The sequence below is a fragment of the Bubalus kerabau genome, chromosome 6 (assembly GCF_029407905.1).
Source record: "Bubalus kerabau isolate K-KA32 ecotype Philippines breed swamp buffalo chromosome 6, PCC_UOA_SB_1v2, whole genome shotgun sequence".
NCBI classification, from domain to species: Eukaryota; Metazoa; Chordata; class Mammalia; order Artiodactyla; family Bovidae; genus Bubalus; species Bubalus kerabau.
This window is the reverse complement of record NC_073629.1, coordinates 27,668,959-27,695,870: the sequence shown is the minus strand read 5'-3', so window position 1 is coordinate 27,695,870 and position 26,912 is coordinate 27,668,959. Positions and strand designations below refer to the sequence as shown.

Below are 26,912 nucleotides of genomic sequence, written 5' to 3'. Positions count from 1 at the left end.
GGTCGCCAGCTTGCAGGTCCTGGCTGGATTGCTGGAGTTTTGGATTAGGGCCCCTTGGGGTTGTGGTGTGGAAGACAGCAAGCAAAGAGGACATGCTAAGACGGCATGCTAGTGAGGGGCTGCTAAGTGAGGGGGACTAAGATAGTGAGGGACTGCGATATTGCTGAAAAGACCAGGAGCGGGGCCCAGGCAGTGCTGGGAAAGGAAGCTGAGATCCCTGGGGGAGACCATGCCAGGGTATTGGAAGTTACAGGTTTTGAAAACACTCCAATTCTGAAAGGGGCAGTGTTGAGAGTGGTTTCCACCTGGTGTTAAAATCTTCATGGCATGAGGAATAACAAAGATAACTCGGAAAAGGGCTATTGGGTGGTATGGGTCTGCTGGTGTGAGCATCAGAGCTGGAGAAGGAGCAACAGTCTGGAAGCAGAGCTGAGCCAGGATGATGCCCCTCCTCCCCCGAGCCATTGCACAAGCCACAGAGGAGAGGAGAGCTTGCCCTCGAGATGGCTGCCCATGTTCATTAGGACAGAAAGGGGACGTGGACATTCATTAAAGAGGATACAAGGGGTTTTACTGGTGATAGATGGGGTCAGAAAAGGCCAACGAGACCATATCGGGACCCAAGTCTGGAAGATAAAGGAAATTCTGGGAGTTGCTTCGTCATATATATATACATACTTACATTATTTACAAACATTTACATCACTAGAAAAACACAACGTGTAATTAATAATTAAGGAACAAGCGAGTATCTAGTGATGTTCAGTGTGAGTGGCAGAGCAGAAACTAATGCCTGTTGTGTGTTAGTCCTTGTTTCTTCTAGGAAACGTCTTATAAACGGTCAATTTCAGGCAGACTTTCAGTTTCCTCAAGAAGAAGGTAATACATGAATGGTAAATCAGATGCCTTCCCGAAGCGATTGAAATAACTTAATTACCAGGTGTTCCATTTCATCTTCTGTTACCAAACAACAGGCACTATAAAAGAAATATCTCATATTAGAATAAAACACAGTCCATCTGTGCTGCAGTATACGACCCTCTTATTCTAATGCAGGAAGCACTTTTGTAATAAATCCATCAAAAGCAAGAGTTCTAGGGAGCAGAGATGGAGGGAGACTGGTCTTGGGTCCTTATGGGATGGTAGCTGGAGATCTCCCAGGAGTGCTATCCTGGTACACAGCACAAATTCAGAGCCCCAGCTTCTCAAACCAACTCAGTCTTGATCTTTTTACACTTGTGCTTTTTGCGTTTTGTTTTTCATCTGACATTTACTCTTCTATGTGACACATACAAGGATTTTAACTTTTTGTTTCTTCAAATATTTTCTAATTATGCTGTCATTTTAAAAGTAACTTCTCTTCACTACTTTAAGATGGAGTTTTTTTTTAATCAGATGCGTAATTCCTGTACTAAATATTACTTGATTATTATTTTCATTATGATGTTTGCCAAGTGTAGGATGGGAGAGAACTTATTTGACATCTTGCCATGTGCTGAATGGCTTGAGAGAGTATACTTGCTGATAACGTGAGTGGAATGATGACTTTAGTGTAATTACTGAGCCTATGACATGAACTATTTCTTTTATGAAGAATTAGAGCTCACTTTCTTCATGCTGAATTGAATCCTGGTATCTCCAAATAACAGACCTGAGCTTGTTAAGACCCATAGGTAAACTGCCACCCCTTCTAACAGCCATTTCCTTTGCCACAAGAATATCCTGGCCGTGGTTTTCTTCTTTCAGCTTCTATTCCTGATTATTTGTCTTTGTGGTGATAACAGAACACCCTTGAGTGACTCAGAGTAAATCAACCCAGCTACAGCCCTGCCTGAGAACATTCCTTTGAACTGAGAAAAGGTCATTTCATGGCTTTTTTTTTTTGTCTTCCCCACAGTCTGTATTTCCATAGACCAGATCAGACCAGAGTTCCAAAAGATCTGCATGACTTTGGTAAAAGGAGTTCGTAAAAAACTGTCCATTAGTGTTCATTTTCATGTCCATTTGTGCTGGACATGAAAAGATGTTCAGGATCATTAGTCATTAGAAAAATACAAATTAAAACCACAACAAATTCTTGTTTTATATCTTCTAGTTTGGGGAAAATTAAAATAAAGAAATTTGACAACAAAAATAATTAGTGCTGGGATCAGAGGGGTTAGGTAAAGGAAATAGGCATTTTCCTTACTAAGAACCTTGTTGTTTAGTTTCTGACTCATGTCTGACTTGTTTGTGGCCCCACGGACTGCAGCATGCCAGGCTTCCCTGTCTTTCACTATCTCCCAGAGCTTGCTCAAACTCATGTCCATTGATTTGGTGATGCTATCCAACCATCTCATTCTCTGTCACCCCCTTCTCCTGCCCTCAATCTTTTCCAGCATCAGGGTCTTTTCCAATGAGTCAGCTCTTTGAATCAGGTGGTCAAAGCATCGGAACTTCAGTATCAGTCCTTCCAATGAATATTCAGGGTTGATTTCCTTTAGGATTGACTGGTTTGATCTCCTTGCTATCTAAAGGACTCTCAAGAGTCTTCTCTAGCACCATAATTTGAAAGCATCAATTCTTCAGTGTTCAGCCTAATTCTTTATGGTCCAACTCTTACCATCCGCACATGGCTACTCACAGAGATGTGACAAATTTGCATTTCTTCCTGGTTATGCTTGTCCCCGCCTCCCCCATTCCTCCCCCAGCCCTGCCCCCCCACCACATCTGTTAACCCTTTAATAATTGAGTTTAGGGAACTCCCCTCTGCAGCCACAGTGGGCTCTTTAAATCTAAAAGGCATTCTTAAATAGGTAAGAAACACACAAAATACAAAATCTGAGCAGCCAACAAAAATATACCAAGAAAAGTAAGCTCCTCTCCCACACCCAGCCCCAAGCTACCTATTTATTCCTCAGGATGTTACCCTGAGATGTCAGTTTTCTCTTCCTAGCTCATCATCCCAAGGCAATATTTTTCATGAAAAATTCTAGTGCCACAGAACCTACAAATGCCTCCCTACTCCCATATCACTCATTTTAATGCTCTTGACTTCCAAACATTTTCTTGCAAATATGGTTAAATTTGATGCTAAGCAGGCCGACATCTTTATCAATAACAATGATGTTTGGTTCCTGCCTATGTCTCCGCCTCTGCTGCTTCTCCCAGCTGGAATGCCTTCTGTTTCTTACATGCCCATCCATTCTCCCCAGTGTGACCTTAAGTTTCTCAGAGGTAAGATCCCTAATATATGCTTTCTCTGAATCTCATACAACGTCTAGCCTCACTGGGTACCCTGATCTCAAGCCATCAGCTCACACAGTGCCTGCCATCTAGTCATCTCCATAAGAGTGCTTGTTGAAAGAATAAAGGAGCAAGTAAAGGAACAAGGCCTGGACTACCCCGTCACCTTTCTCAGTGGCCCTGGATGACAGCCCTCCCATGAACAACATCTCCTGTCATTGTTCATGAAGGCCACACATCAACTATTACCATCAGGATCTCAGCAGAGGCCCTGCCTGGGATCTCACCCTCACCTGCCCTCACGAGCACTGCTTCAGATCTGAACGCCCCACCTCTGACCATAACCTCCAGGTCTTCTGCTGCTGCCCCCACACTGCTAGCACACCTGCCTCTCACCTCATCCGTGGCCGATCCCTTCCCACCCTCTCTCCACGGGGCCTCCTAGCCCACCAACCCCTGGTGGCCTCAGTACCCCTGCCCAGCCTGCACCCTGCAGCTGGCTGAGCTGTCTTCTAGAATCCCTTGCCCCAGGCCTTCTGCAGTAGCTGACTCGCCAGGTGACTTGGTCACTGTCCTGGCCAGCAGCTGGAGAGAAAGAAGCCTCCCAGCCCACCCAGTGGTCCCAACGGTAACACTGCTCTCAGACCATCACTGCCATCACCCTACTCCAACCACTCACCCAGTGGCTTTCATGAAAGCCAGCCAAATCGCTCAGCCAAGCCAAAGATCTTGACCACCGCCCTCCTCCTCTGCCTCCCTGAAGCTCTAATGCATGGCCTCTTCCCTTGGATCCATAACAGGGTGCCACCTGGCTCTCCTCCTGGACTCCTCCACCTCGCCCTCCACTTGAGGGCCTCCGGCTTCTATTTCTTGGTGAGCTCAGATGCTCTGGGAAGCTGTTACTGTCCTGACAAAGATGCTCCCCAACTTGTAACCTCAGCCCCAGCCCCTCCAGCCACTTCTCCAACTAGGTGCTGGATATCTCTACCCACGTAATGTGCCTGCACCCCAAACTCGGCCTGACTGAACACAAATCCACCTTCTCACACAAGGGCTCCATCTGACTCCTGCTATGTCTGGCAGTGCTGCCAAGGGTTGAAATTCCTGTTGCTTTTGGCTCCTTTCTTGAAGAAGAGTCATAACCAAAATAGCTAACATTTATTGGGCACCATTATGAGCCAGTCCTCCTCCAATGTGGGAGATCTAGGTTCGATCCCTGAGTTGGGAAGATCCCCTGGAGGTGAGGGCATGGCAACCCACTCCAGTATTCTTGCCTAGAGAATCCCATGGACAGAGGAGCCTGGTGGGCTACAGTCCATGAGGTCACGAAGAGTCGGACACGACTGAGCTACTAAGCACAGCACAACATGAGCCAGTCACTCTGAAGCATTTTGATTACACCAATTTGCTTGGTGGCTTCCCTGGTGGCTCAGATGGCAAAGCGTCTGTTTGCAATACAGGAGACCTGGGTTCGATCTCTGGGTTGAGAAGATCCCCTGGAGAAAGAAGTGGCAGCCCACTCCAGTACTCTTGCCTAGAAAATCCCATGGATGGAGGACCCTGGTAGGCTACAGTCCATGGAGTCGAAAAGAGTTGGACACAACTCAGCGACTTCACATTCACACCAATACAGCTTCTCTTCTGCTTGGCTAGATTTATCCACTAACCAGTGTCCCCATGTTTTGCCTCTTGTCTATTTATTCATTGTATGCTTTACCAATACAGACATCTTCCCAAAGCATAGTGAAGTCGCTCAGTCATGTCTGATTCTTAGCAACCCCATGGACTGCAGCCTACCAGGCTCCTCTGTCCATGGGATTTTCCAGGCAAGAGCACTGGAGTGGGGTGCCATTGCCTTCTAGCTCTGCTCAAAAATCCTCAGTGGTTTCCCAGAAATAAATCACTGAACCTCTTGGTAGTTCTCTCTCAATATCCTGGCCTGGCTCAACCCCTATCCCATCAACATATGCTGCCTCAAAAGGGGTGACTTGCCACCCCCAACCCTGCACTTTCCAGACCTCAGCTTTACTCTTCCCCAAATTCCTAAAAGTCTAGCTCATTGGCCTCTGCCTCCTGACCATGGGGATTCTGCAAGGACAGGGACTTCTGGATCTCCTTAAGGCAACTTCCTTCACCCATGGCCACCATTCATTGTGTTTGGATCCTATCTTTTGTTCATGATGCAGGCCCAGCTCTGACCCTGGCTCCCTAAGTGAACCTTATCCTTGGCTCCATTTTCCTGGGATAGAAGAAGGAGGGAGTATATTTTTGGTGGTTAACAGGATAACCCATGGAATCTGAAGACCTAGATTTGAATCCCAGCTCTACCATTTATGAGTCACGTGACTTGACTTCTCCAAGTCTTCCATTTGATGTCTCTAAACAAGCTGTAAAGATACCCCCATGCAAGGCTCGATGAGAGGACTGAATGAGATGTTACATGGAAAGTGACTGGTTGGTGCTTAATGAACTATGGTGAGTAATCTGCTGATATTACTTATTACTGTTCAAGGCAAGTGACAGATAAGTAGAACCTGGCTCCCCAAAGAACAGGCCCTCTACATGGGGGTTGTTCTGCTTTCAATACATGATACATACCGTGCCCACTGAGCAGTCTATGGGTTACTTACCTAGGCCCCTAAATTTCACTGGCTACGACGTCCCAGAAAACCTACAAATGAAGACATTTTTGTCTCAATTAAAGAGCTGGAAAAAAAAGCTAAATTGTGGGGTTGCTGGCTAGAGGCCTGAACTGGGAAAACTCAAGAACACAGCCCTGTCAAGCTGGTCTTTCCTACTCTCCTAAATGCTCACATCAAATTGGCTACTGAGTTGAGCCAAAGAGTTGTTCAAAAATTGGTCATCAGATGATAGAAAAACAAAAACTGTTGATGAATGTTTTCTATAGAAACTTTGCATGAAGCTAAAGATGGAGGGAAGGCTAGAATATTCTGGACCAGCGCTGCCCAATAGGGATTTAATGTAAGCCACATAAGTAATTACACATGCTTACTAGCCACATGATACAGTAAAAAGAAATGGATGAAATTAACTTTATTAACTAGCCCAACATATCAAAAATATTACTGTAACAAATAATCAGTATAAACATTATTAATCAGATACTTTACATTCCTTTTGAAATAAGTCCTACAAATCTAGTGTTTATTTTATACTGATGGCATACCTCAGTTTGGACTCTCATATTTAACGGTTTCAACAGCCACATGTGGCTACCATTTTGACAGCACCAGTTTGGATGTTAAGATATGGTCTCACATGTATCCCTCAGTTTCCTCCCCATCAAAGGCACCAGTTAGCCTGGAGCCATGCTAATGATCCAGCAGCTGAGTCCACAAGGTTGAATGAGCTTGTCAAAGTGTCAACTAGCTGACTCTCCCGTTTTGATGGCTCCATGCCAAATACCTCATCTTTCCAATTCATGGCTTTAGGATTGAGATGCTTACTGAAGTAATTATTTGTTACTTTTTGGTGGGGGGTGGGGGGTGGGGGGGACTATATGGTGCTATCAGTACCTCCGCTGGGGTAACTTTCCTTCCATTGAATAAAGGTTTATTTTTGTTTGTTTTAATAAGTCAGTCAGTTGTTTTGGAGTTACATGGGTACACAGGGCTCTTTTTTTAGGTTCAGGAGTTGCGATTGTAGACATCTTACCCCCCACCCCCCCAAAAAAACATATGAGTAGAAAATTATTTTGGTTTCTGGGTACCAATCTGTTAAAGAGATTATTAAATATACTACTGCTATTTGAGGATTAAAAATAAATTTTTAAAAGAACACTTGAGTTCCCTGATGTTTTACTTATTGGTAATGATGCCTTAAAACCTTCTTCAGCTGAGTTTTTTATAACTTGTTTAGAGGAGATTCAGTTGACTGATAGTTGATTACTTAGAGATCTTCATGGTATTTGAAACCTATAATATAGAAATGGTATCTTTGGGAAATCACATTCTAGGGCCAATACCCCAAAATAGACTAGGTCAGTATTGGCCTATAATAGAACTTTCTGAAGTGATGGAATTGTTCTCTATTTGGTCTAACATGGTAGCCACTAGCCATCTGTGAACACTTGAAATGTGGCTAGTACGACTGAGGAACTAAATTTTAAATTTTGTTTAATCTTCATTGATTAAATTTTATATTTAGATTATTACATGAGGCTAGTACCCACCATACTGAACAGTGCAGGTCTAGGGAAACTGAAATCTAGTTTGTGAACTTGATTCAAGACACAAGTATGAAATGACATGGATCCAGGATGCCTTCACCTTGTGGAAGGCTTACTCTTCAACAATCCCTATGGGAGTGACGAATTGTAAGTTTCCTCTTGGCGAAGGCTGATACGGAAACTGTTAGGGCTTCAAGAACCCCTAGTCTGAAATTTACAAACTGGTCGGCATCCTCTAGGACTTAAGGAGGGGTTTCTTATCACCAGGAAAGAATAGGCTGGGACAGGGTCACCAGTTCTCCAGGGCATATGGGTTGCCTTCTGGATTTGGCCCAAGATCTCAGGAGACTGAGGAAGGCAATACAAGTAATACCATGTCAGCTTTACCCTCTCCACATCACCTGACTCAATAAAAACTCCGCCTTACCTCAGACTTGCTTCTGGGCTGTAAGTCATGGGAATTATGACCACAGCAGCCAAGACGAAGAATTTTGGGTTTTTTTGCAAAGTCTGGCTTGGAGACCAGAAGTGTAACATACGTTGAGGCAGACCATAGACAGGAGGCTGTGGAATGGTCCCAAGTATTACTGGCTGTGTTCCCACTCCTGTAATGCTCTCTATGGCCCAAGGATTCCTACCGCCTCAGGATAATGCAGAATCTCAGGGAACCCAATACACCCAGGAACCCCAGCCAACAAGTACAACAAAAAAGGTTTTGTGAAACAACTAAAATGTCAAACTTTGTTTTCATCTTCAAATTAATCATTTTCTGGCCTTTGAAAAACCAATTCCCATTTGAAAACTTTTTAAGGAAAAAAGTATACATACATTTTAAAAACAGCAAGCCACATATTACTGCTGGCAGTATGGCAAAAAGCACATACCTATGCCTTGTATTATCTGGAAAAAAAAAAAAAAGAAATACAATTAGCTGAACTGACCAAAACAGATACAGCTGACCCTCCTTCTATGCAGATTTCATATTTGCAATTTACCTATTCCCTAAAATTTATTCAAACCAATACCTGCAGTACTTTCATAGTCATACGCTGACACGGGCAACAAAATGCTGAAAACTGTTGTTCCCAACCGAGGTTCAAGGCAAAACTCTGCCCTCATGTTTTGGCCCTTATACTGTAGACACGATCCTATTTGCAATCTCCTTAGTGCCCACATGTTCCACATTTTGTGCTTTTTTGTTGCTTATTTCACTGTCTAAACTGGCCCTCAAAAACAGTGCTGAAATGCCAGAAGGACCATAATTGATGCTTAAATGAAGCTTATTTAACCCGTGTATTCTCTCTATAAGACACACAGCATTTCCCAAACACAAGCAGGCTGTGTGAGTCACAGAGAGAATACGCATGTTAGATAAGCTTCATTTAGGCATCAGTTATGGTCCTGCTGGCTGTGAATTTCACCATTCGTGCATTAATCACATATATTAAATAATGTGTCTTTAAACAGAAACACACATAAAACAAGGTTTTATATTGATTCCTTTTCAAACATGTGACCAGAGACTTGCAGGAACCTAACCCTATATCTCCCCTGGGAGTAACGATTCAATATTCACTAATTCTGTGTTCACAGTGATTTAATAAAACATAACTACATGAATAAGCGGCTTCCCTGATAGCTCAGTTGGTTAAGAATCCACCTGCAATGCAGGAGACCCCGGTTCGATTCCTGGGTCAGGAAGATCCCCTGCAGAAGGGATAGACCACCCATTCCAGTGTTCTTGGGCTTCCCTTGTGGCCCAGCTGGTAAAGAATCCACCTCCAGTGCGGGACACCTGGGTTGGATCCCTGGGTTGGGAAGATCCCCTGGAAAAGGGAAAGGCCACCCACTGCAGTATTCTGGCTTGGAGAATTCCATGGATATGGGGTTGCAAAGTGTTGGATATGACTGAGCGAGTCACTTCACTTTCACTGTGAATAAAGAGAATTGACCGTGTTTCTAAATAAATTTATATGCACAAGGTTGATACATATCAGGTCCAGTGCTTTTTTATTAAAAGCGGCGAATATTTCACTATTTGGCCATCCCATCCTGCCACTGGCAGCACAACTTGGCACCGTGTGCTTGGCAGGGCAATGTGGCAGCCGTGCACAGCAAGCCTTAGAAATGTTTACCATAGAGCAGCTGACACCGTGCTAAATGATGTGCCTACAGTCTCACTGAATCACTCCCACACGCTGGATTAGTGAGTGATCTAATGTTTCAGAGACTCAGGTTTCTCTTGACCTGATAAATATGCCTCCTAGGGCGATTGTGGGCATTAATTGAATCAATACATGTAAGAACCGTGATTAGTTATTGTGTGCTCAGTTATGTCCAACTCTTTGTGACCATATAGACTGCAGTCCACCAGGCTCCTCAGCCCATGGGATTTCCTGGGCAAGAGTACTGGAGCGGGTTGCCATTTCCTTCTCCAAGGGATCTTCCCAACCCAGGGATTGAACCTGAGTCTCCTGCATTGGCAGGTGGATTCTTTAACAGTGCATCACCTGGGAAGCCTGTTAGCTATTACCATTAACCTATTGGAATCTCTACTAATGTCCTTTGATTCTGCAGTTCCATCTCTAAGATGCTAACCTACAGACAGAATCAGTGATGTGCCTCTCTTCTCTCTCCAAAAAAGGCACAAAGATATTTACTACAGTCTTACAATATCAAAAAGATAAAACAACCAAAGTGTCCACAATAGAAAATAATGATGGTTCATCAGATGGACTCTATCCACCTACCAAAAATCTAAGGGCAGAACAGAGAGGATATGGCAAAATAATCACCACACATTGCTAAGGGAGACGGTAGGGTCACTAACAGCAAATACAACATAGATAAGAGACAGGGGAGAGGAGGAGAGGGGAGGGGAGGAAAGGGAAGAGGAGATAGAAATGAATGAATGAATAAGAATATGAACACACACCCTTTCCTCTTAGTTGGAGCACAGCTGGGTTAGAATGAATAGGCATTGGTTTGATTTGAGAGGTCCCTAGTTAGGAACTGTTAAGTTGTCCCACATACCTATTCTCTTCTCTTTAGTAAAAGAATTCAGATCTGCAGCTGGGCATACTGCCACTCACCTAAAAAATTAGTTTCTCAACCTTTCTTGTAGTGAGGTTTAATCATGTGACAAGTTTTGGGCAATGAGATGCAAGAAGGGTTGTGTGGTATTTCTCAAAAGTCTCCCTGGAAGGGGTAAGACACACTATTTTTCCCTCCCTGGGTCCCACTCCTGAGACAGCAGGGAGGGTGGCAGGAGCTAGATAGACCATACTTGGGTTTCTGACAACTGCATAAAGCAGCAATGTGACCAAAGCTGCCTACCTTCAATTATTATTATTACCTTTTTTAGTTGAGAAAAGTTAATCGTTTATCCTTGCTTTCAAATATTGTGGTAGTTTCAGGGATATAGCACAATGAATTAGATACATATATAAAGGCTGAGTGCCAAAGAATTGATACTTTTGAATTGTGGTGCTGAAGAAGACACTTGAGAATCCCTTGGACTGCAAGATCAAACCAGTCAATCCTAAAGGAAATCAACCCTGAATTTTCACTGGAATGACTGTTGCTGAAACAAGCTCCAACACTTTGGCCACCTGATGCAAAGAGTCAACTCATTGGAAAAGACCAATGCTGGGAAAGATTGAAGGCAAAAAGAGAAGGGGGCAAAAGATGATGAGATAGTTAGATAGCATCACCAACTCAATGGGCATGAATTTGAGCGAACTCTGGGAGATGGTAGAGGACAGAGGAACCTGGTGTGCCACAGTCCATGGGGTCCCAAAGAGTTGGACACGATGTAGCGACTGAACAACAACAACAAATTTTGTATCAATGAAAGGGATGCTATTGTGACAATCTTTTCTCAAGGTATCAACAGGGAAAAGCATCTTGAGCATTCAATTCTAAGGGCAAAGGTTAAATGAAAACTGTGAGAGGGCAAAATGCTTGAAAATCTTAAAATATTCCACATAATTCTATAAAGGATTTTATTTAGAACTTATTTCCTTCAATAATAGTAATAATAATATTTCCTTCAATATTTCAAAGGTAATAGAGTTATTTCCTTTGGCCACCTAATGCGAAGAGCTGACTCGTTTGAAAAGACACTGAAGCTGGGAAAGATTGAGGGCAGGAGGAGAAGGGGAGGACAGAGGATGAGATGGCTGGATGGCATCACCGACTCAATGGACATGAGTTTGGGTGAACTCCGGGAGTTGGTGATGGACAGGGAGGCCTGGCGTGCTGCAGTTCATGGGGTCGCAAAGAGTCGGACACGACTGAGCAACTGAACTGAACTGATTTCCTTCAAGTATACTGACTCTTTGAACACCTGAAGCCTTTCAAGATTTCAGCTTGCTTGTTCATTCTGTAGACAGTCAACCTCTTTCTCCTCGTCGGTTGTGCACACTGCACACATGTCAAAGCCAAAAGCGCATTGGTTTTGTTTCTTCTTCTCACTGTAAAGCACACAAACTGCATTTCCACACTGTACGCCCTGGGCATTATGGAAAACCCGGTAAGTGGAAGTAATGAAGGAATGTTTGCGCCAAGCAGAACAACTGTCATTAGCTCTGCAAACGGTTTTTTTTAATATTCTTGGCAATTGTGTTACTTGTATAAATGCTTCGAAAGACACCTCTGTGGGCTTGGTCTTTCCTCTGTTTTTAGAGACCCAATCTATCAGTTACGAATTGGAAGCCATTTCGTACTTTTTCTGGAAGCATTTGTTTGTTTTACTGGAGAAGTCACACTGCTTTGTCTGAAAATGATATCATAACCTTAATGGCTTTATATCATGATCTGAAAAGTTTTTAAAAAGTTCAATATGTGGGAGACTTAGGGAGAATGGCTCAGGAGCCACATAAAATTCAAATTTGTTCATATTCATTTGTTGGAAGATATCATTAAAAAGGATGTGATTGTAAGTTGACTGGACAACTGGACCCAGGCCATCAGAGGCCCAGCACAACCACTCCTGTGCTTGAAATGTACATGCTCCCAGCCAGTCCCACCATGCGAACTGTTTTTAAGGATGTAGCCTAGAGAGAGAACTTCAAGAGTTGTGAGACCATCAGGATGGTCTATATGACTGAATCGTGATCTCTATATGAATTCTAAGATTTGGCAGGCAGACATAGAGGTCTATTCCTCTTGAGGTCACCCAAGACAAGCCTCCTAAGTAAGCTCCCTTGCTTATTAAACCTGCCACCACTAATCTGGAGTGGCTGCCTTCTTCTTCAGTCCCTCCTTGCCCTTCATAACCAGTGGGCCAATTTACAAACCAACATCATTATATTCATTTTTTGTCTTTTTCTGTTTTATTTGCTTAGGAAAAAAAATATTCACAGAATCACCCTGCCCAGCCTAAGGAGACTCACATTCTCTGTCTGCCCTAGAATCCAGTTCACACTTTACAATTGTGGTATTATCCTGAAATACAGTATTTACTATACATTTCATCTCTTAGGCTTCAATGAACCACTTTCAAATTACTGATCCTTCTGTTTGTAAACTGGAGGTACAATATAAAAAAAAAATAGATAAGGAGAACTGTAAATTACAAATATACATGATACTTAAGCAACACAAAAAGACCATAGATGAGACAGATTGCCATGCTATTAATCAAATATTAGCCTGCACAAGCATACTGAATGCACTATCTTGTGGCGCATGTGCACACTTGGAGAACATAATGGTTATGAAGAATATTAGGAAGCAGTGAATAAGTGTGAGTAATTAAGAGAATGGACTCTGAAGCCAGATGGCCTGATTTCAAAATCAGGTTCTACCACTTACAGGTTTGTGGCTTTGGACAAGCACCTTAAACTCCCAATCACATCTTGGTTTCCCCCATAAAATAAGGATAATTATTAGATTGTGTGGGAACAGAATTAACATATGTATTAGAATGGTGCTTGACACAAAGTACTAAAAAATACTAGATTTATATCTAAAAAAAAAGTGGGACTTCCCTGGTAGTTCAATGGCTAGGACTCTGCGCTCCCAGTGCAGGGGGTCTGGGTTCAACCCCTGTTGAGGGAACTAGATCCCACATGCTGCAAGTAAGAGTTTGAACACTGCAATTAAAGATTCCATATGCCGCAACTAAAGACTCCACATTCTGCAACTAAGACTCTGTGTAGCCAAACAAAAAAATTTTTTTAAGTATCTGTGAAAACTATAACTCATTTTATGTTTCAAATTTGTGAAGCGAAAGTTAGCCACTAATCTGTGGTGTGAAATTCATGAATCACCAGTGGTCTGCAAACCCCATTTGTATATAGGACCTCTACCATAACCCATGCAGTCACTTACTCACCCTCTGGCACACAGGTTGACAAAGAGATGGAAGCTGATGTTTTGAATAATGGATTGCTAACGATACATTGAACACTCTGTGAAAGATCACTTTCCTTTAAGACATATGCTTCAGATGGACTTGAGCCACGGTGACACTGTACTGTTGGTGGACATTCCCACAAATATTGTATGAGGTTACCATCAACGTCATAGTCCACTTCCATGATCTCGCAGGTGAGAGTAATGTTTCCATCGTCAGACAATGAGCAAAATGTTGACGGTGATGGAGGAGGTGCTGAGGGGAAAAAAAGGGACGTTTAGTACAGAAAAGAATAATATTTAAACTCCTCATCCACAAATTCACAAAGAACTTCCAACTCCTTATGCACTTGAAAAGATAAGCAGACCACTCCTTGAGCACCAAGGTGAGAAAATTCTCTTTTCTTCTGGATCAGATCTACCTGCTCAAAGTGCAGATACGGGCCCCGAATCCTTTATCCTCAATTCTGAAATCCAAAGATGTCTGAAAGCTAAATGATTGTTCACAAATATTTGTTATCATGTTTTACTAAAAATACTTACCTGCTTGAGTATAAGGTGCTCCCCATTAACTAAGTGAAGTGCTTCCTCACACACACAGAGGAGATCATTTATATCACCTTTCTAAAATCTGAAAAAGGCTGAATTCCAAGACATCTGACTCAAATGAGTTTGCTAAAGGTTCTAAGGAGCTGTATTGTGGGCTGGTCCCACTCAGAGGCAGAGGAGGGCGTGGCACATGTCACACGCCTGCCAGTCTAGATGCATCACCCCCAGGTTTCTTCTAGAAACACCTGCTACTGGCTAAGGCAGTAGCCTTTGAGGATGAGTAAGACACAAGTCATGATGCACCATCATTTCTCTCTAAAGCCTCAAAGCTAATCAGCTGACCGTATCAATCACTGGTTCATTTATTAATTCATACACCTTCTTGCATCTCTCCTTTCCACCTAAAACCAATCATAAGAGATCTGAGAAAAAAATTTACAAAAATTGGTCATGGACACATTTGGATAATAAAATTTCAACACCTTATAAGTTGCATGTGGATAATAAAATTTCAATACCTTGTAAATACTAAAAAGCAAAGTAAAGTCCATCAAGATGATGCAATACTATACTGTCATTTAAAATATCTTCTAAGACAAAGGAACCCAAGCTCCAAATAATAATCTAAAAAACAAATATATACAATTCATCTTGCCCTCGTCTTCTCCTTCTGAGTTATCTCTGGCTCAGTTAAATAAAACACCCGGCCTGTCTTGTTAGACCTGAGTCATACATGACTTTCCTTTCTGCTTGGGGGCTTCTTCAAGTTTTAGGTTTAATCTAGCTCATATTATTAATTACATGCTGTCTTAAGGTTTGTTCTTTCGTTAAAAGAACTCGTACACACACACACACCACACAAGTGTGTATTCACTGCAGAGCACCTGCTCTCAGTAAGCAGAGTGACACATGGTGAGTCGTGGCAGAAACAGGCATCAGGAAAGCGTGCATTCAAGAGCAAAGGGCTAATGAAGGTGAGGAGGGCCCAGAAGCCATGCTTCACCATTTGGCCAAGACCAGGTCCTGAGCAGAAATGACAGCTGAACCCAGTGCTCAAGGAGTCAACCTGGAGCCTCTTCTAATAATCACTTCAGAATCCCATGGTCTACTGGAAAACCACAGGCCATCAGCCATGATCATTCAAAATCACATTTGCAGTCAGCCTTAAAAGAAAGGAAATTCAGACACATGCTACCACAGGGGTGAGTCTTGAAGGCATTATGCTAAGTGAAATATGCCAGTCATGAAAAAACAAATCTTGTACAATTCCACTTACAGGAGGTTTTTAGAGTAGCCAAATACTTAAAGAGACAGAAAATGGAATGATGATTACCAGGGAACAGGGAGACAGGAGGGAAGGGGGGATTAGTGTTTAATGGGCAGAGTTTTACTTCGGAAGATGAAAAGTTCACCATGTTCTGTTACAGATTCTAGTTTATTGATCTAGTTCAGCCAACGTTGGGTCTTTCCAGGTGGCACTAGTGGTAAAGAACCCTCCTGCCAATGCAGGAGACATGAGATGTGGGTTCAGTCCCTGGGTTGGGAAGATCCTCTGGTGGAGAAAATGGCAACCCATTCCAGTATTCTTGCCTGGAGAATCCCAAGAACAGAGAAGCCTGGTGGGCTATAGTCCATGAGGTCACAAAGAGTCAGACACGACTGAGTGACTGAATACACTCAGCCAATGTCTTGCTGCCCAAAGGACTTACCACAGCTATCATCTAACAAACATTAGTTATATCTGTCCCTTAAACAACCAGCAAGAAATGTGCCTACTTCATCCATAGGACAGCTTAGTTAATTGATACAGTTTTAGAATAGAATTAAGAGCTCACTATTCTGTAAGAAATGAGAATTTCTTACACATATCCGGTGACATTTCTATATTTTCATACATACCCCTTAATAAAAAGTCATATACCAGTCCAGACTTGTTAAGGACAGAGCAGTTAATCCTATTTATATGAACATTACCAGCCCCCATGCAATAAAGGTTGTTAAGAGGATGGGGAAGAACTATGAAACGTTGATGGTGGCAATTTTAAGGGGACTTTGAAGGAAGGAGGAAAGCCAGATGTTCACCTCTAGAAAAGCACAAAGATGCCCTGAACTCAGGAGGTACCAGGAAATCCCCCTGTCTAAAATATCTTTTCTGAAAGGGTCTGGTGTCTCTGGAAGGCTACTGAGTCTTATTATTTCAGTCTTAACAAACCCTCATGGAAGTATGACTTCCTCATTTCTAAAAAAAAAAATAAAGTGTGACTAATCATTTTGACATTCAGATATATATTTTCATAACCAAAATCTAAATTTTATTAACTCTAACTTGGAAATACCTTCTGGTTCTTTCCTTTCCAAACATCTGCTACCAACACCTCTGTCTACCAGGATGATCATGATAGCTTCCAACCTGGGGTCTCCTCTTCCTAATCCACCATAAATTGCTATCATCTGATTAACCTTCCAAAAATACATTTCATTAAGGCACTTCTCTGCTCCAGTATGAGACGCAATGGCTCTTGACTGCTGCTGCTAAGTCGCTTCAGTCGTGTCCGACTCTGTGCGACCCCATAGATGGCAGCCCACCAGGCTCTTCCATCCCTGGGATTCTCTAGGCAAGAATACTGGAGTGGGTTGCCATTTCCTTCTCCAATGCATGTATACATGCTAAGTCGCTTCACTTGTGTCTGACTCGGTGCGATCCCATGGACAGCAGCCCACCAGGCTCCCCTGTCCATGGGATTCTCCAGGCAAGAATACTGGAGTGGGCTGCCAATTCCTTCCCCAGGCTCTTGACTGCCACAGGCTAAAACCCAGATTCCCAAACCAGAACCTGAAGTCGACACATTTAATATGGCCAATATTACTCACTGCTTCCTGATTGAAACTCACATGCCCTGCACCTTGCGCCTCCCCAGGCCTTTGCTGAGCCTCCTAAGAACTGTCCACTTGGCTTAATTATCAGAATCAACCACCACTGTTGAGTTAGAAGGCAATTTTAAAATTTTAATTATTTTTAAATTATACTTTTAAACATTTCATGAAGTTTTAAAAAGAGAAATTGTTTTGAACTCAGTTTTATTAACTCTATAAAGGGGCTCTTAAGAAGCATTCAATTCTAATTTAAATTCTGAGCCAATTTTTTCATTTGTTTGCCCTCTAAACTGCCAGAGCCCCAATTTGCAGGTTTTAAAGATTCTGTTTCTTCAGTGGCATCAACTGGTTCTAATGGGATGCCTGCACACCTTAACAAGCTTCACTTATCTAAAAGGAGTTCATAATCTCCTGGACAAACCAGTCACCCAGTCTGAGGGCACCCATTTCTATCAGTTGTACATCTCACCATCCAGATCAATTGCTTCCATATCTGTTGAGTGCCTATTACCTACTTAAGTCCTTTGCTAGGCTCTGAAGTTACAATGGTGACCAAGAGAGAAATTCTCTCTTCCTTCCAATGTCACCAACACTCAGTAGTTGAACTGGTGAGGGACAGCTGTTCACCCAGTTAGTCATCATATCCTGTTCCACTGAGACCACCACAAACAGGAGGTGGGGAGCTCAGACCTGAGCTGTTTTATTGCACTCTGTCTCTACTTCACCCCCTGGAAACCATCTTACACACTTTGTCACAGGCTGAATCTTCCTAAGACAGCCTTTAACCTAGAGGAAGTAGGCCTAGAACTATACTCACACCTCTGATAAGTTGAGTGGAAACTGTGACGCATCAGAGGGGAGAGATGGGAATGGGCTGAGCTGAGCTATGCTGCAGCACACAAAAGGCAGCTATGAGACAAAACATTACCAGGACATGTGAGAACAGCAAGGGAAGATGAATGTTAGCTGAACCTACTGTGATAATCATTTCACAATGCATGTAAATCAAACCACCATGCTGTATGCCTTAAACTTGAGGACAGTGATGAATGTCAATTATTTCTCAATAAAACTGGAGGAAAAAAAACAAACATGTAGGTGTAGCCATCAGCCTCTGGAAGCCTGTAACAAGGCAAGTGCTTTAGAGATGGGGGAAAGAGAATAACCAGGAAGCATTAGTGAGAAGCACAGAGGAACCTGAATCCTATCCCCAGTTCCAGTTTAAAGTGATTAGAGGAGGGAAAATAAAATCCCACCACCTGTGTGGGGTGCAGGGGGAAGCACGAACTCCAATTCACAGGTATTCAGAGAGTTCTGAGTTCATGTTGCCACTACACCCTTTTTCAGAACATTCCCGGCAAGACAAGTGATGCTGCTGCCAGTGGCTGTGGCCAGCTGTGCTTTCTCTCGACCTCAGTCACATCCTCTCTTCTGAGAGGATGACCGGGAGCTAAAAGTGGCTCCTGGGTACCAAAAAGAGAGAAAAACCCTGACAACAGGTGATACAACCCATTGTTTTATTTCCCATAAACCATTGGTTAGTATTAGTCTCTTAAAATACTTGGAAATTTGCTATTTGAACAAACAAATTTATGGATACTCACCCATCACTTTGAGGTGGAACTCGGACTTATTTCTAACACCTGGGTATTCAACTTCATACAGACCCTCATCTGATTTTGTTAACCTGGTGATGGTGAGGTTACCTGACACAATGTCTAAATAAACTCTATCTTTAAAAGACTGAAAAGCTTCGAATCCAGATTGTGTTTCCCATTCTATAACTTTATTCTTCCCCTTCTTCCATATAATCTCTGTACTCGGTTGAAACTTTGAAACGTAAAAGGTTACATTCCCATTCATAGCTCCATAAATTTCTTGAGAACAGCTGATGAAATCTAGAGAGGAAAAAAAAAAGAAAGAAATTGATTAGGAAAAATAATATGACTTGATCAAAAATAGGAAACTATCTTTCAAGATGCTTTTTTCAAGGGAAAATGATTAAGTTTAGTGGTAAAAATTATTCATTAGCTACTTTTTGTACAAAGCTGATAAACTGCTGATAAAAAGTACAGGAGGTAGAACATGCTTAACCCTGTAGAGTTTATTCTTTAATAGGAAACAGGGTGGGGGGGCCCTTCCTTGGTGGTCCAATGGGTGAGAATCCACCCAGCAATGCAAGGGGACACAGGTTCGATCTCTGGTCCGAGAAGATTCCTACATGATGCAGGGCAGCTAAGCCCATGCGAGGCAACTACTAAGCCCATTTGCCTAGAGCCTGTGTTCCACAGCAAGAGAAATCACCACAATGAGCCTGCACATTGCAACGAAGAGTAGCTCCTGCATACCACACTAGAGAAAGCTGGCACCCAGCCATGAAAACCCAGCATAAGCAAAAGTAAAATAAATAAATTAAATAAATTTGAAAAAAAAAAAAAAAAAAAAAAGGGAACTGGGGTCTGCCTAAATCCAAGAAATGGATTCAACATTTCTGGAGCACCATAGGTGGTTCAGCTGGTAAAGAAGCCACCTGCAATGCAGGAGACCTGGGTTCAATTCCTGGGTTGGGAAGCTCCTCAGAGAAGGGAAAGGCTACCCACTCCAATATTCTGGCCTGGAGAATTCCAAGGAATGTGTAGTCCACAGGGTCGCAAAGAGTCAGACATGACTGAGCAACTTTCACTTTCACACCAACTACATGCCAGGTACTGTGGGCCATGCTGGGGAAAGGGTGGCAAACAAGACAGGTATTGTTCCAGGCTCTCAAGGGAGAAGACACTGAGCAGGCAAGGAGAACCACCCAGTCAAGGGCCTTTCCTAGGAGATCATGCTGACCTGACACAGGATAACAAAGCACTGGAAGATAAGAGGAGTCAGCGAGATAAGAGGACAGGTAGGAGAGATGATCCAGCAGACAGGAGTCAGGGCATGAGTCAGGAATGTGCTTGGCATGTTGGAGGAAATAAAAGCAGTTCCAAATGGCTGGAAGAGAGCAAGGTGGGGGAATGGGTGGGCAATGAGGCTGGAGAGGCAGCCAGGGGCCAGATCACAGAGTCTGGGAGTGAGGGGCTGGGCGGAGTCAGGCAAGATAAGCTAAGGATTTGGAATTTATTGTAACTGCAAGGGAAAGTCATGGAAAGGTTTTAAACAGAAGACTGGCATGATATAATTTAAATTTCAGCAGGCTGACTTTGTCTGCAGGGTGGATGCTGGTTGATGAGCAAGTGTGGAGGCAGAGAAGCCAGAAAATAGGTCAGTGTGGTAGAAATGAAAGAATGGTGGATCGAGAGACCAGATTAGGCAGTGGAAATGGACAAGTGGACAGACTTGACATTTGAGAGAGAAATGAACAGGATTTAGTGACTGGATGAGAGGAGTTAATTGTGACTGTCAGGCCTCTTTCTTGGCTGACCACTAAATGAAATCAGAATGACTAAGAAGAAAGTTGGGGGATATGATGAAGTTTAAGGTCTCAAGGATTGAGTGCAATGGCACGTCAGAGCCAACTGTAGGCATCCCTGCTGGGCTCCATTCAGTGAAGTCTGGTTGATAGCTTGAAATCCACCACAGTGGGAGTTATTTACAGCAAAGAAATTGACTCATGCTTCAAATCAGAGCCTCCCGCCTCCTCCACATCAATCCAGTTGGCAAACATTGACTATCACTACTAGATTGGGATATTCTTGATACCCCAAAATGGGCTTAAAAACATCTTGCTCCAGACTTGACTTTCTTAAGACAGAAAAGCAGCTGTTAAGGGAAAGACATCCAAGACAAATTAAAACTTCACTGATTGAAATTTTTGGAGGTGCAATCAGCATAACTGAAAGAGTACAAGAAAAATAAAAAATATTAAATAGACCAACTGTGGGCTTTCTTGGTCAAGCACTATTTCTCCCACCCAACCAGAGCCCGTGAAAAGGCATGAACAGGAGTAAGAATTGAGGTGTGAGAGTCTAACCACACACAACAGCAGAGGCTGGAAATGTCTTGTAAATGAATAAATGGATGAGAGTAAGCAGGGTGGTGGAAGAAGAGAAGAGGTCTGAGTTCAATCGCTTCTTCCTGGCTGCATAATGCTGGCTTCTGTCTTTTCAGGGGCGGGGCGGGGGGCGTGAGGCAGGGGGGTGTTTCCTGGGCTTGAGCACAGGAAAAAGAAAAGTCAGAAATGGAGCTAATGGCGGAAAATGGGGAGACCAGTTGAGAAAAAAATCACAGTCATTTTGAGTTGAAAGAAATCCCCATGATTAAATCACCCCCATTTCACAGGTGCAATGACAGGGAACTAAGAAAAATGAAAGAAAATGTTATTGAGTGCTTACCCTCTGCCATTACATGTTCACATACTCTTGTGTCCCTTTTTAATCCTCTCTACATTCCTGTGCAGTCATGTTGCTAGTTCTGTATCACAGATGAGGAAACAGGGACCAGAACAGACCTGACCTGGCCCAGCCCCTCACTCACTCACAGGGGTCAGACACTGTGATCTGATCCCTGTCTGCCTCTCCAGCCTCATTCCCCACCCATTCCCCTCTTGCTCTCTTTCTTCCAGCCATTCAGAACTGCTTTTATTTCTTCCCACAGGCCAAGCACCTTCCTGACTCAGGGCCTGCCTTCTTGGAGGCACTGCTTCCTCTACCTGCTTCATCATCGCTCCTCTCCCGTCCTTACCCAGCCATTAACTGACTGATGGATGCTAAGCATAAGCAACTGATTAGACATCCACATGGAGCTGTCTTGGGTCCACAGGTCTGGGGCTCGCAGCGGAAGGTACAGATTTGGGAATCATCACATTTGCAGAGACTAGTCTACCCTTTCCTTCCTATAGTAAAGTCTTTTCTGTTGCACCTCCAAGACTGATCCTAAAGTAAGTTATTAATACAATCATTTCCAATGAAAAAGAACAGGAGAAAGGAGAGTGAGTTTTTCCTCAAGGTAACACACTGTGAACGAATGAATGAATGATCAAACATCAGCTAAGGAAAGGAATCAGCAGTGAGTTGGTTACTTTGCTGCTAACAGTGAGTGGTTGGAAAAGGGACCACTGGGATGCTTACCTTACTATGCCAGAGGGCAGAATGAAAAGGGCCCCAGCTTTCAAGCCAGATGGACCCAGGATAAATACTTAAAAGTTTCTGCCATGCTAGATTTCCTCAGCCTAAAATGAAAATCATAATGGCTCCCAGAAAAGATTGCTTTGAGATCTGAATAAGACTGAGAGAAAAAATAATAATAATAAAATAAATAAGACTGAGAGTCTATACAATGGCTGAAACGAAGTAGGCTTTCAACAGGGTTTTCTTTCTTTTTCTTTCAATGATTCACTGTGAGACTGTGTGAGAACTGGGCATAGAGTGCCTTTCCACTGTTGCAAAGTAGAGAGGGATAGAGGGAGGGGAAAAATGTATCAGTGATTGCTTAAACAGATATTCTATACTAGACAGATTTTTTTAACTATTGGAGATTTATTTGTTTTCAAGAATATTGAATGATCTTTTCTTTGTAAGATATGAAGGTACCTAGTACCAATATGTAGAGTGGTAATTTCCAATTGCAAAGACTCTTATTGTCTTACAAAGTATCACCATTACACCCAGTTTGGTGGTTCTCATAGGGCTAGAAGTCCAAAGTGGAACTCAAATATTTTCAGACAAAGTGACCTGATTTTTTATTTAGAAAATATGGTCACCATTAACTATTGGGTTAATGAAATGGGCCCCCCCACCCCCCTCAACTCCCAGCCACAAAATCCTCTGCTCATTTTCACTTAAGTCTTGCGATTCAGGTTGACTGCTATTTTTAGTTTATTTAATCAAACACTTCTATAGCACTTACTATCTGCTGGGCAGTTGGAAGAGCTCTACAAATATGTGTTCAGAGAATCCTCTTAACAATATTAAGCAGATATTGTTTTTAAAAGCCTTTGACCTGTGTGGATCACAACAAACTGTGGAAAATTCTTAAAGAGATGAGAATACCAGACCACTTTACCTGCCTCCTGAGAAACCTGTATGTAGGTCAAGAAGCAACAGTTAGAATAGGACATGGAACAGTGGACTGGTTTCAAATTGGTAAAGGAGTACATCAGGGCTGTATATTGTCACTCTGCTTATAACTTCTATGCAGAGTACTTCATGTGAAATGCCAGGCTGGATGAAGCAAAGCTGGATATTGTTTTAACCCTGTTTTGCAGATAGGCACAAAAAGATTAACTGACGAATTAGGTAGTGACACTGGATTTGAACTCTTCACCGCTGCTTCTTACTTGGCTTGTATGTGTGCGCTCAGTTACTCAGTCATGTCCAACTCTTTGCGACCCCATGAACTGTAGATTGCCAGGCTCCTCTGTCCATGGGATTTCCCAGGCAAGAATGCTGGAGTGGGTTGCCATTTCCTTTTCCAGGGTATCTTCCCAACCCAGGGATTGAACCTGAATCTCTTGAGTCTTCTGCTTTGGCAGGCAGATTCTTTATCACTGAGCCATCTAGGAAACCCCTTCATATTTGGCTTGCTATATGGTATAAGGTTATTCAAGAGTGTCACGATATCTCAGGATGCAATTTCTAGAATGTATTGGAACAGCAGTTGTTGGGAATGAGAAAGTCAAACCATTCTAGTTGTGAGTCAAGCACATCTCTAAAGCCTACAGGTAAGGCACAAACTCAGGGGTCCCCAAATCACTGAATGTCAGGGCTGGACAGATCCTCAGAGAACCCTGCCCTGTTCCACACCCATCCTCATATACATGAGGAAATTGAGAAGGTTTGCTTGAGCAAGATACCAATGAGCCCAGATCTTCAAAATGTTACATGGGAACCCAAATTCAAACCCAAGTTTCATAATGCTGTTGCTTAAAAAAAAAAAAAAAATTAGAAATTCAATAAGAAATAAGACAGGGCTTCATAATTAAAGACCAAGGGAAACTAAGTTGAAAGGAAGGTCTAAGAGTCTGCACTTCTCACATCTGATAGCAAGGAATGTGTGACATGTGAAAAAGTAAGGAGGGAAAGGGGATGAGAGACAGTCAAATGCAGGAAGGAAGAAAAGCTAAAGGGGGCATGCAGGGAGAAAATAAGGAGCAAACAAAGAAGTCATAAGGACACAAAGTCATGGGAGCCACTGAGAAGCCTTTGAGAACTGGCAAATGAAACCCTGAAATAGAGACCAGCAAATCAGCAGAGAAGCCACGGACGAGGCAGGTGTGATACAAAAGGGAGCAGTGAGAGACTACAGTCCTAGCAAGTCTGGCTCACCTGGAGAGGGCTCCTCAGCTCCTCCCCATGTGGCACGTGGAAACTGCCAGATTTCCTCAGTTTCCAAGAAATGCTGATGTTCAAATTTTACATGAACATAAAAATCAAATTTTATGGAACGTCAAATTTTATGGAATTAGTTGGCAACTAATTCCAATCCGAGTGAATGGCTGAGTCAGGTCAGCCCCAAAGACAGGGTCATTCTCTATCTCTGCTGCATCGCCATTGCCCATGAAGGACATTCAGTAAATAAATATTTTTTGAGTGATAACTAAACTGATTTAAATATAACTTTAATGTAATACAAAACGTAGGGCTTCCTGAATCACAAAATTTAATAGTCACCCCAAATCCTGAGCTTTTTGCAAGACCCCATATCATTGTGGATATCAAGACCCTGATGCTGGGAAGGATTGAAGGTGGGGGGAGAGGGGGACAACAGAGGATGAGATGGTTGGATGGCATCACCAACTCAATGGACATGAGTTTGAGCAAGCTCCAGGAGTTGGTGATGGCCAGGGAAGCCTGGTGTGTTGCAGTCCATGGGGTTACAAAGAGCTGGACACGACGGAACAACTGAACTGATATCATTGTGGAAACTGGCTGAAGAACCAAGACTCGGCAAGGAGAGGTGAAGATGGTTAACTGAAGCTGCAGAATAAATGGCCTGGGACCCCTCAGACGCAGTCAGAAGAGATCTCTTTCCTCCCCACTGTCTGCCTCCAGCACCATAGCAAGACTGGAGGGTCTGTCAGCTCCCCACTTCCCATCCCCTTCAAGTTTAGCTAGGTTTCACCTACCACATGTTGTGGGTTTCAGGGCACTGCACCAGATAAGCATACCCACTCAGGACATCAGCCCTTAATCAATGTTAACACCTTGTCTGAGGTTTGAGGACATGCAGTTTTTTCACTTCCATTATTTAAACACAAGCTAACGGTCTTTTGGATTTTGAAGAAAGGTTTTTTTCTGGAGTTTTTTCTTAGAAACGAACAATATGATTTTAAAATACTTCCTTCTCTTCCTAAAATTTTTTCAAGGTTCCACATGGTTGCAGATTTTAGCAGTTGAAACAAAAATTCATTTGATGAGTAGAAAAAAAAATCCCCTGAAAGTTTCAGTACCCAAACATATAAATCTTGGTATTTCCCCCTGTGTGTATGACATCATAACGACAATTCAGTTAAAGATTCATTCAAGCCAGGAGCTAGGAAGGGGAAGCTAAGTCTCTGGAGACATGAGCACACATGTTCACAGTACAGAGAGTGGCCACCCTCCTCAAATGTCTTGGTCACTGTGATATCGAATAATCTGCTCTATGAAGTCCACAAAAATTCTATCCATCAGCCCCATGCCCCAGTCCTGGCATGGGAATATGCTCACTGGATACAATGCTGCTGTTGTTCAGTTGCTAAGTTGTGTCCAACTCTTTGGGACCCCATGGACTGCACATGCCAGGCTTCCCTGTTCTTCACTATCTCCCAGAGTTTGCTCAAACTTACGTCCATTGAGTCAGTGATGCCATCCAACCATCTCCTTCTCTGTCACCCCCTTCTCCTCCTGCCCTCAACCTTTCCCAGCATCAGGGTCTTTTCCAATGAGTTGGCTCTTTGCATCCGGTGGCCAAAGTATTGGAGCTTCAGCTTCAGTATCAGTCCTTCCAATGAATATTCGGGATTAATGTCCTTTAGGATTGACTGGCTTGATCTCCTTGGTGTCCAAGGGACTCTCAAGAGTCTTCTCCAGCACCACAGTTTGAGATACAAAGATAATCAAAAGAAGAGCATAGTCTCTTCAACCGAGGAAATTTAGTGCAGCTCGTTTCTCTAACCTAGCTCTTAATAAATTCAAACTGAATGAGCCCTAGATATTAACAACAGATCATCCAAATGAGCCCTAGACCAGCTAAGTCTCAATAATAATATTTAACAATAGCAACAACATCAGCACTTTTACTGAAGGCTCACTATGTGCCAGGTACTTGGTCCAAGACATAGATAGATGTGTGAATAGATAGGTAGATGGATAGGTTCATTAAATCCTCAACTTAACTCTGCAAGGTAGGCCTTACTCTTCATTGATTCACTCACCAAATATTTATTGAGTTCCTCCTATGTCCCAGGTACTGTACTAAGCAGTTAGGATACAACACTGAACAAATCAGACAGAATCCTGCCCTCCTGGAGTTTACATTATTGGTGGGGTTTGGGGGTGGGGGAAGGGGAGGGAAACATTAAATGAAAAAGTATATTAGGTGGTATTAAGTGCTATCGAGAAAAATGAAGCAGCGTATGGGGGGGGGAATGATTAATAATGAGAAGGGAAGTTACTGTTATATGTGAGGTAGTTATAGCTAGCAAGTGAGCAAGGCCCAGAAAAAGTAAAGGAATGAGCTTGAGCATATGGGGAAGAGCATTCAAAGGTAATGCTCCCTGGAGCTCAGAGAGGTTCAGAAGCTGAGC

The 26,912-nt window shown here is 42.9% G+C and overlaps 1 protein-coding gene across 2 annotated transcripts in view; it reads right to left on the bottom strand.

Annotated features, from left to right (window-relative positions):
• Positions 1 to 549: 549 nt before the first annotated feature.
• Positions 550 to 26,912, bottom strand: part of CD58 (CD58 molecule) — a 39,787-nt gene continuing 13,424 nt past the window's right edge. Inside the window, exons 2-6 of one of the 2 annotated variants that reach the window (XM_055584622.1) lie at positions 18,802 to 19,095; positions 13,755 to 14,030; positions 8,299 to 8,314; positions 5,856 to 5,896; positions 550 to 977 (exon numbers count right to left, since the gene is read on the bottom strand). In XM_055584622.1, the coding sequence (XP_055440597.1) occupies positions 5,878 to 5,896; positions 8,299 to 8,314; positions 13,755 to 14,030; positions 18,802 to 19,095 (605 nt within the window). In that variant the 3' untranslated portion in view covers positions 550 to 977; positions 5,856 to 5,877. Of the gene's footprint in view, positions 978 to 5,855; positions 5,897 to 8,242; positions 8,315 to 13,754; positions 14,031 to 18,801; positions 19,096 to 26,912 lie in introns of both variants that reach the window. The other variant, XM_055584623.1, reaches the window with a different exon arrangement.